Below are 11,185 nucleotides of genomic sequence, written 5' to 3'. Positions count from 1 at the left end.
TAATTATGATTCTAAAGTGAAAAGAAAATGACACAGTTTTCAATATATTTCACAGTGAAACCTAAAAAGCGTGGCATGTGGTCATATTCAGTATGTTGCAGTCAGTATTTGTAGAACCTCCTCAGTGAGAGCTGACAGTATTTGGAGGTATTTCTCTACAGACACTCTAATAAAAAATACCTCAAGCTCCACCAAACTGAATTGAGAATGTTAGTGAACAGCAAATTTCTCATCCTTAGTGGGATTAAAATCTGGACTTTACTTAGCCATTCTAACACATGAATATCCAGTATTTCCCAATCCTTGTCCTCAAGGGCCCTGCCCTGCATGTTTCAGATGCTTCCTTTCTGTCATACTCCTGACATAAATAACTGGGTGATTAACAGGCTTTAGCAGAACTAGATGGCATGCAGAGGAGGTCATTCAGTCATTTGAATCAGGTATGCTGGAACAGAGACACATTGAAAAGATGTGGGACAGAGGGATTTGAGGACAAGGGTTGTGAACCATTGATCTAAGACACTGTGGTTTAGCTTTGGCTGTTAATGTTTGTTACAATGGATTAGGATCCAGGTGCAGACAGATGAATGAGAAAAAAAGAAGAACTCTGATGAGGACAAAGTCTGGACAATTGAACATGGTGAGGATCTGAGGATAAGTGAAGGAAGTGTTGGGGAGGTGATTTGGTGAAAAATGACTAAGTGACTATAGATAAAGGACTTCTGAAGGATCTTGGACGCACTTAATTTGTTTTTGGGGTATCAGAGTAAAAGGGCTAAATTCAAATCCATAGCAGACTTTAAAGGTTTTTATGAAATGTAAAAAGGAAAATAATTTATATTTTTCTTTCCCGTCAGAGTTATGTTCTGTTTTTTTTGTTTGTCTGTCACACAAAATTCAAGTCAAACTGAAAACTGTGGTTGTAATGTGATAAAATGTGAAAAAGTTCAAATGATTTCACTTTATCTGTGTAGCCCTTCTCTCATACATCTATCCAGACATAGAAGTAACAGGCTTATGAGGAGACACGTGGTGGCTCAGTGTTGAACACCTTCAAACACTTCATCACAAAGTGGGGCTGAGGATCGAACCATTGATCTCCCATTGGAAGCCAACCAAACAACTTCCTCTTCAAATAAACCTTCAAAGAGATTGCATAATCAGGTTTAGCAATAACAATGCTATTGCTTTTGCAAAGGTAAAATGATTTGTGTAAATGTTAATTAGGGAACTATACAGCCCTGAAGCAACCCTTGCAGATGAATGAGATGATTAAATGGAGAATAGCAAATGTTCAGGGAGTTCAGGGACAAACTGGAGAATGTTATCTCAATGATTGAACGTAATCAAGGTAAACCTAATAACATTTCTAATAACCACTGCAGTGTTTATTTATTTATTGTTTGTTCACACATACAAACACAGGCATAATCATTATGAAAATGAGAGCAGTTTCATGTAGCCCAATTGAATTTTCAATTTGTCTTCTATTATCTTTCACTGAACCTCTGGATGGGTTGGCCCATTGTTCAGAACGGTGCTGCTTGCTGACTCTGTGGTGGTAAAACAACTGGCAGGTTGGGATTAGTGACTTTTAAAGATTAATTCATGAAACCAATGGCGGTTACATAGAACACTAATTCTTACTAGAAATATAAACTAATGATAATGTACTCCTCTGCATTTGCAGTCAAAAACGAAATAGTGTACAGTCCAACATTTATGCCACTGATGTTCAGCTGTCTATGCATTTTCTCCATAAAAACAACAAACATAATTAAATATAAAACAAAATCAGTGACAAAGCTTTTGTTGTCCATGTTGTTTACAATCTTGTTAGTTATGTGCCGTTGATGTGGAACAGTAATTTCTAACGCCATACCGACAGTCTGACAATATATTGTTAATTGTTGTTTCAGTGATTCTTGAGAATATGGACAAAATGGGTTTTAATTTTCCCCAATTTTGTTTTTTTATTATTTCTCAACCTTATGTATGCAAATATGACTAATAATGTTTTGGAAAAGTAAAGATGCTAAGGTACAGGCTCCCAGTTGGAACTTTTTTAAAAAATTACATTTTTAATTGACCTGACCCAGAACTTTGTCATCACCATCTGACAAAAAATAAATATAAAATTATTTTTAAAATATCCTATTAGTGATATTTTTACTCAGTTTTACAGACAAATGCTTCTCAAGAAACAAACAAAAAAAATTATTTAAAACAAAAAACAAGAAAAAGTCCATCTGACGGAGTTGACAGTGCATGACGGAGTTGACACAGAACTGAAGGTGGTGATAAACTAGTGAGTAAAAAGAAAAACTTGATACATGTGAAGTAATGCAGTTTATGTAAAATACATTAAAATGAATTAATTGCACATTTAAGTGAGATTTGTCAACAATTTCACTGAAAGAGTCACAAAAACTCTGATGGAGTTGACATCTGACAGAGCTGACAAAATACCAAACTACCTCAATTTATATGATGTTATTCTGAAGGAGGTCATATTGTAGCTCGTCAGGTCCATGAAATCTTTACATTATACCAGAATTAAGCTTTTAGTTCACAAAATTTCATCAAAGTTTTGAAAATTGTCAGTTATGGTGTTGACACATCATGGTTGTGACAAACAACTTAGGAATAAAACAGAAGAAAAAACTAAAGAATTACTTAAGCTAACCAGAGCTAACTAGCCATCTTAGCAAAGGAAGAGAAAGGAAGTGGTCATGGGGTCCTCAGAAGTTCTGGTGCCCCCCAATAATACCTGATTTTGTTACATTCTTTTTATGTCTGACGGTGTTGACAAAAACTAGGGACAAATTTCAATGGAGTTGGAAAATATATAAAAATGATTTTTAATTAAATTTATTGATACTTTTATAATTAGTTATATGACTACTTATACTTAATTGTCATAATATATAATTTTAGTATATTTAGTATTGTTTTAAACTATTATAATGTATTGAGTTCTGCTCCTGGACAAGAGATTTTAAAGACACCAGCCACCTACTACAATCTTTAAAATAAAAAAACATTCAGCAAAGACAAGGAAAATATACATTGTTGTGCTCTCATGACCCAGGTTAGTTTAGTTAGATATTTGAAAAAATTATATTTTGTGTATATTTTATTCAAATTTTGTGCTTTATCCATAGGACCTGTTTTGTCCCTATTCTCAAGAATCTGAGTCTTTCCCAACAGTTTTTCAGAATTTCAGAATTTGCAAAGTCCCCAGCTTTAAACATTGGAGTGACTTTGGCAATTTGATGCCAAAAATTTTATGTGGAAATGATCTTGTTGTGAATAACAAATTATAGATAAAGGTCAACCGATCTCTCTTGACTAATGTCATATTTTTTAATTAATAAAATGAAAAGTAAAATACTTTTTGCATTTTTTAATACATAAGGTCAGAGTTGCAACACCATGTTACAACTCACCCTTATGTACACAAAATAGTTTGTTTTTTTTCCCAAAGCACCAAGCTTTCACTTCATAGATTCATAGACGCTCTTCAGTCGTCAGTGAGGCTGATGATTGAAAGGCCTTTGAAGTCGCAGGTTTCAGGAAGACACCAGGAGGTTTTTGCTGAAACAAAGTCCTACTGCATTGTATATTGAGCTTAAAATGCAATAAGAAGAAACAGGATAAACTTTTACAGACTGTTCTTCAACTGATCAAAACTTTAAGACTATAACACATAATTAAAAGTGAGTTAAAAATATTTCCATCTGGCTGATTGAAAAGTTGCTCCATGTGGTGAAGATGACATCACAAAGAAAATCTGTTCCAGCTCCATTATTGTAAATCTCTCCTGAAATCCATTCCAAACAGTCTCAGTGGAGTTCAATTGGAGGATTTAGATGCAGGAAGGGCCTCCTATAAGAACTCATACTGAGTTCTTATAGTTTTATTCTCAACAGAGAATAAAACTTTCTCTTATCTTTTATTGTTCCATGTTTTACTCTCCCTTGTAAAGTCAAAACTGGCAAGTTTGTGGTGGGAAGAAGTTATATCCTACAAATATATTCCTTTTGTTTTTTTAAACTCTTTTCTTGCAGATTTCATATTATGATATTTTTCTGTACCAGCATTAAGAATTTATGCTGATACATAAATCATTAGATCATTTTTTCACTTTTATCTGTCCTCTTGTCTTCATCAGAGACGGGCGCATTCTAATAAATCATAAATCTTCATCATTAAATATTTATTAAATCATATAAATCATTACTGTTTAAACTTTACCTTTAATAACATAAAGTTACCTAATTTTTAAAGTGCAATCAGTAATACTTTTATAACAAATTTATATCAGTAATGATTTTTTAGTTAATGTCAAGTTGTCATAACAAAGACATTTTGAATAATGTCAACTTTGTATTAAAAGTGTCATCATTTACCGAATGACGCTTTATGACAACAGTCATAAATATTCATGCAGGCTTATTTATGTTCATGACAGGTGTTATGTCATGTTTATGAAAGTGTCATGACAGTCTTATTCACCCCCCTTCAAATAAAGTGTTACCAACACTCCAAGTCTCCAGGTTTATTCAATGTAAAAAGTATGTTTGAATCATAGGTTAGCATTCTTATTAATGAATCTGGTTTAGACAGCTGAATAAAACGGCGGTCCGTTGTTTCAGAACTAAATGCTCCACACAAGCAGCATCACAACAACTAAAAATAAAAGTATCTATATTCATATACGCTATAAAACGCCTAAGTGGTTATGATCACTGACAAGAAGATGCTTTATTGACCAATAGGACTCTCGGTGATGGAGGGAACTCAAGAAATGAACTCTTGATCAGATTAGAAGGGAAAAATATAAGACAGGCGTGTTTTCTCCGTAAAATTCAATCTCAGGTCTCCGAGGGCGACAAGGAAAAATCTGATGATGGCATTATGAGCCAGGCCTGCTATTGAATTCTGCCTAACCTCCCCATCCTGTGTGCAGGAGCAGGAGGGGCTGCTGACGGCAGCAGGCGGCCCTAGGATCGGGCTGCTGAGGCCAATAAAAGGAGGCTGGAGTCCTCACTTCATCCCAAACAGATCAGAGACTCAGCGGCAACTTCAACTCGGACAGCGCCACCTGGAGGACAGACCGATCAAAGAAAGGTAGGCGCGCTTTTTTTTTGCCAACACTGTTTCTGATGAAGCGGAGCTTTTATTCAGTCTTTATTCTGTTTCTGACTCAGATGCAGAGGTGCTTCGGCGTTTTTTGCGTGACGCTCATCTTTTGCGCAACCCTCTCTGAGACCATCGGCCTGGTTATTGCGGTAAGTTTCTGTGCCTCTAACGCAACTTTGTCCATTTGACACAATAGCTTCACGTTACCAGTTTATGTTAAGCTTTAGTTCAAAGTCTAGACATTTTAAACTAATCAAATCTGGATTAAATATTTGAACATAGACATATCACAGCTCACCTCTGTTTGTTAAAACCACTCATGGATGCTCTGTGACTGTTTTTTTTTCTTTCATTTTTTCCTTTGGGATTCTCACAACAAATATATTTAATTGTAACCTTTTTCTTTTCATACAGGCATCAATGAATTTAGAAGAACATTTGAGTATTTAAATACACAACTAAACCACTGATAATTTTTGCAAAATATTTGTTAATTTCATTGTATTAGTAGAAGGTGAAGTTGACGAATTATATAGCTTTAATCATTTACCTATTATACACTTACAAATGGCTGCATAATAACGTCTTATTTTTTCCACCCATTTCTCAAATTTATTTGTTCATGTGTGACATTCAAGACAGCCAATTCCAACTCAGCTTTTAACAAACATTACAAGATGGTTAAGGCTTCTGTTAGTAAAAACCTGAATTGAATCAAAGCTGTAGCTCCATAACCTCATAGTTGCATGTTTAAATGACTGATATTATGTGAATTATGAAGTAAACATTAAACTTTGCATAAATTGATATTTGGAGGATGTTATTTTTTTTTTTTACATTATTTTAAACATTAAAAGAAAATCAAACCAGATCTAATTTTTTCTAATCTGTGTCTTAACACAGAAAAGAAAAACTGTTGTTTTTCAATGTAATATTTAATACATTGTAAAGTGTTTTTTAGATTCCTTAAAAGCCGTGAAAGAAACAAATTTCCAGAACTTACAAATGAAGATAAAACTGTGAAACACAGCAATGTTAAAATACAGCTGTGAAAATTTAGGACTCACTTAGCAAAGGTGACATTTAGCACAATAATATTTGGCTGGACAATAAATCAATAATAATATGTCTGATACAATATTCAATATTCAACATATAGCTAAGCATATGGTGAATATTGTTCACCATATGCTGTGGTTGAAACCTGTAAGTTGCGCAGCAGCAGTTGAAGGTTTCACCCTCATGCTTCTTAACTACTTTTAAATAAACGCTGGGGAAGAGTGAAAACTGTGGATCAAACAGAAAAGGTCACTCCACCAGTCTGATAGTAATACCAATATTTAAAACAAAAATACAATCAATAATTACCAATATCCACAGATCTAAAATGCTCATATTTCAGCCATTGTCATGCAGACTGAGGTGTAACAAAAAAACAAAAACAAAAACTTGTTCAGCTTATGTACAGTATATTATTAAAAAAGTGGTAAATTTTCCTTTCTTATTATTAACATGGTGTCACAACCCTAATAACAATAAGGGTATATGCTATACAACAGATACTAATATCCATATTGTTGTTTTACTTTTGGAAGTATTCCATTCCTTCTGATATCTGGGGTCTAGAGATCAAATCAGAATCATGTCATCTGCTATTGTTAGAGAAATAAAACGACAAGAAAACGTCTGAATGAGTTTGTCCTGCTGTGTCTTTGGAACCAGCAGGCGAAGGAGAAGCGTGGCTGGACTCTGAACAGTGCTGGCTACCTGTTAGGTCCTCGTAAGTAAGACTGCACACACCCCATGAGACAGACAGACACACACACACACCACCTCACGCCCATCCGCTATTCTTTGTTCTCCCTGAAAATGTTGCTGATTTAACAAAGTGCACAAAAGAGCTGATGGAGCTCATCTTTGTGTTGATGTGTTTCTTTGTCTGTGTCCGTCTTCTCTGTGTATCAGCTAATGCAGTGTAATTCGAAGATGACTTCATTAGCTTCAGAGGACACATTAAGTTAACAATGGGTGTCCAGATCTGTGTGCGTGCGTGCGTGCGTGTGTGTGTGTGTGCGTGTGTGTGTGTGTGTGTGTGTGTGTGTGTGTGTGTGTGTGTGTGTGTGTGTGTGTGTGTGTGTGTGTGTGTGTGTGTGTGGGTGTGTGTGGGTGTGTGTGTGTGTGGAGCCCAGGTAAAGGTTGCTCCTGCCTCATCCTGTGTTTCAGGTCGTATTGATCACCTAATTCAGATAAAGGATTCCCCCAGTGCCAGAGGCAGAGACGAGCTGGTCACTCAATGTAAGATAGAAACATACGGCCGCTGCAGGGCCTTGGCACCAGGACAGGAATTGCTCTTTGTTAACATCTTTTTTTTAAGCTGCTTCTGTTGTCCATCAGAGGACACATCCTCATGCCTTTCTCTCGTGCCGCCATTCTTCTCCATTCCAATGGTGCATTTTTGTAGATGCGTTAAACAGAAGGAATTGAGTGGAACATGAATAAGATTGAATCACAAAAAAAAAATCTGTAAAACCTCCTGTAAATCTTATAGTCTGATTATATGTTCTTCTAGACTGTTATAACAAGTGGCTTCAGATTTGAAAAAAGCAATAATTAAGTAATAGCATCATTTTGGAGAGGACGAAGCAGGTAAATTTGAATGGCAGTCAATATTTTCCATTGATATCACTTCAGATTGGGGCTCATGTCGCTTACAGCAAAACTGATTAAGACCCAGACCAGTAATGTTGGAAACATCCTGAAAAATACTGCAGAAAATGGGAATTGAAGAATATTTAAAAAAGAGACCTGGATTAAATAAATACACATCATTTATAAACAGGAAGGATGGAAGTGCAATATCACCATTCCCACGGAAATAATAATAGTAATAAATCATCATCTGACTCCCAGCAAAACCCAACACACAAAAATCATGACACCACTGTCTTCTGATTGTCCTTATATCTGGGTTGTATATTTTCTGCAAAATTCTGCAAAATATTCTATACCCAGATATAAAATCTCAGTAACCATAAATACATACCTTACATTATGCTTGTTTTTTTGTTATTGTGTTTTTCTTTTTTTACATTTATGTTTATCAGTATTTTTTGTAGTAACTGACATTTTAAGATACCAAACAGCAGTCTGTCTCCTAATGCAAATCTTTTCTCATTGTGGCTTCTTGCATATTTTTATTAACACACATAAATATGTATTTTTTAGTTAAACTAAGTAAATTCATCCACAGACAAAACTAATTTAAACATGAATTTAAGCATCTATAAAGAATGACCTGATTTGGTTGTAACTTGACCCACACGTAGACCAGGAAACGCTGTCCTGCCAAAAGTATTCACTCATCTAACTGTACACTCAAATTAACTCAAGTTAAATCTTATTCTTAATCCATCTGGTTTTATATGATTTCTGCCCACCTTTTGTAGCTATAACAACTTAAACTATTATGGGATATCGTCCCACTTCCAGAAGCTTTATGACTTTATTTATGGCACCACTCTATAAAAAGGGTATTGCTGCTGTCTGTTTTTGGCTCACAGTCTCCAAATGTGTTCTGGTGGTTGAAGTCAGGATTTGGAACCGGACTAAAGTTCTTTCACACCAAACTTAATCACTCATGTCTTTATGGACCTCACTGGTGCCATTTCTACTCGCTGTTAGATGTACAGGGCTTCACCAGTAACCTGGAACTGCAAGCGTCTTTGCTGCGCTGATTATTGAACCGGCAGAGCAAACTCATTCCTGAGAAAAGGGGTTTATATTTAATGTATTGAACATAGCATGAAGCTGGGAGCATAGCGATCAGCTGGCATCTCTACGTGTTGGCGCCAAGCGCATCACCGCAGCTGCATTTCTCAAGTTTATCCCAGTGCAGCTGGGGCGCCACCTCTCACTCAAACTAGACGATTTGGCAGGTGTTCTTTTAGAGAAGCTTCACCTGCAATTAGATCAACTCCCTGAGGAGTCGTGTTTCTTTGGAGAATACTTCAGATTGTAGCTGAAGTACTCTCAATCTTAACTATGAAGATTGCTCTTTGAACTTTTACAAAGTCAGTGTTAAACAATTTAAAATCTTTTAATTTGTTTGAAAGCATTTGATTTAACAGAACTGACATTCTCAGTAAACAAATGTTAAATTTCTGTATCTGTCGTCTGTGTTAAAATGTTTGCATTTATGGGGCCATTGAGATGCCTCTGGAGATGCTTAGTTAATTTATGCCATGGGCCGACTCTAAATGCATTAAAAGTGCTTTCCACTAACTAATAACTTAATTTCGATTTAACAGAAGTGAAAATCATTTCATTTAAATTGTATTTTTTTTTGGTTTGTCGTTTTGCACCTATATAGTTGTGTGTTGGCAATGTCTTCCAGTAACATAATTACCCAGTAATATTTTACATCTCCTGTCAACTTAACATGTTTTAATATAAAAACATGGTAGACTGACCACCAGGTATAGCAGGTTTTCTGGGGGAAACCCTGAACCCTGTACATAAATATCATAAATAACTAAAGACAAACAGCCCCAGTTACTGAATCCATAAAAGAAAAACACATAAAAATAAATCAAAAAGCTTCTAGGATAAGGCATGAGAATCTGTTGCCTTTTCAATACAACCTAAAGCTCTGTTAGTCAGTGTTAATGACAACTGCTACCACCTAGAAAACCACTTTGCTTTTCTGTTTCTATTTTTTAATTTCTATAGGATATTTTGTGTGTTTGCATTAAAAGTCATATTTTGAATGTCCTTTCTGTTTTCAGCTTCATTGCAATTCCATGAGCCAAGCCCTGCAGCTGGTCTGTACAAGTTCTAAAACTGAAGAAAACATTAACAAACCAAATGCAGTGCTGAGTTATCCAACTGTTAATACTGTCCTTGAACTCTTTAGAGAGCATGTATGTATGTATGTGTGTCTGCATGATGCCTCTGAAACAGTGGGGTGTTTATCCTCAAAATAGTCAAGCTTTTAACTGTCAAATGACATTTTTAGCTAAGCTAGTTTGGAAATCATTCTTCCATTAAGTTGTAGAAAACAAATGTATTATCAGAGTTAACGCTGCACTGGTTAAAATCTAATTTGACCGCTTCTCTGCTTGTATGATTACATTTGACTGTGGTCACTCCTCACTCTCCAGACGGAATAGATGGACACAGGACACTAGGAGACAAAGCGGGTCTGGCTGGCAAGAGAGACATGGGCCAGGATGAAGACTTCAGAACAGGTCTGTCACTCAGATTTTATACCATATTCTGGAATAGATGTTGCTGAAAGTTGCTTGAAGAAAAACCTGGGAGTCAGAAAAACTGCATTTGATCATTTGTAAGAAGAAAAAAAAAGTCAACTCTAAGGTTTATTGCATTTTGCTTCTGTGCCTCTGTAGGTTCCTTGCGAATAGGAGATGAAGATGTCATCCACACTGTCATCGATTTCCTGTCGTACCTCAAACTTAAAGGTATTTTTGAGTTAAAGTAAAACCGATGGCATAATTTTGAAATATGAAGGAATATGAAAGTGCTTAAGCATGTAAATATTTTTCCCACATATCAAATCTATGCAAAAAGGTTAGGGTTCTTACTGTTACACACCCTGTCCAAACATCTCAAAGGTGCTGATTAACATGTGGCTCTAGAAGAAGCAGGACAAGTTTTTCTGAATGCTGTTCATGTTTGTCTTGTGTGTGATTTCAGAGATGGGAGCCCTGGACAGCATGTCTTCTCCTGTGTCATCAGATGAACTGGCCAATCCCTAACATCTCTCCTCCATCTGTGTCCTCCTACAGTGTTTCAGATATTTGACCTCCCAGTTCTTTAAATGTCCAATTATCTTAACTCCATGGGCAAACTTATATTCCCCAACTATACATCTTGGCTATTTCTGTTCCTGTGTAAATAAATCTTTTATCTACTGAAGCTCACTTTGTTTGTCGGCTGTAGATGGGTGCAAATATTAATTATGTCTACTTACCGTTCTGTCAGAGGACTGCAAGAATACAGTGAAATGAGCAAATTAAAATAG

General features: G+C 35.7%; 1 protein-coding gene across 2 annotated transcripts; it reads left to right on the top strand.

Annotated features, from left to right (window-relative positions):
- The first annotated feature begins 5,019 nt into the window (after positions 1-5,019).
- Positions 5,020-11,079, top strand: gal (galanin/GMAP prepropeptide). 2 transcript variants are annotated; one of them, XM_014976363.2, is made up of 6 exons: positions 5,020-5,133; positions 5,214-5,294; positions 6,871-6,925; positions 10,305-10,391; positions 10,551-10,622; positions 10,858-11,079. In XM_014976363.2, exons 2-6 carry the CDS (start codon positions 5,214-5,216, stop codon positions 10,917-10,919), a joined length of 357 nt encoding a protein of 118 aa, XP_014831849.1. In that variant the 5' UTR covers positions 5,020-5,133; the 3' UTR covers positions 10,920-11,079. The 2 variants fall into 2 exon arrangements, with proteins under 2 accessions (XP_014831849.1, XP_014831848.1); XM_014976362.2 differs by having other exon boundaries at positions 5,021-5,133; positions 6,868-6,925.
- Positions 11,080-11,185: the final 106 nt, after the last annotated feature.

The sequence above is a fragment of the Poecilia mexicana genome, unplaced genomic scaffold (genome assembly GCF_051168715.1).
Source record: "Poecilia mexicana isolate PSO_F unplaced genomic scaffold, ASM5116871v1 scaffold_6, whole genome shotgun sequence".
Classification (NCBI taxonomy): domain Eukaryota; kingdom Metazoa; phylum Chordata; class Actinopteri; order Cyprinodontiformes; family Poeciliidae; genus Poecilia; species Poecilia mexicana.
Note: the sequence above shows the minus strand (reverse complement) of the source record. Positions and strands in the feature narration are given on the sequence as shown.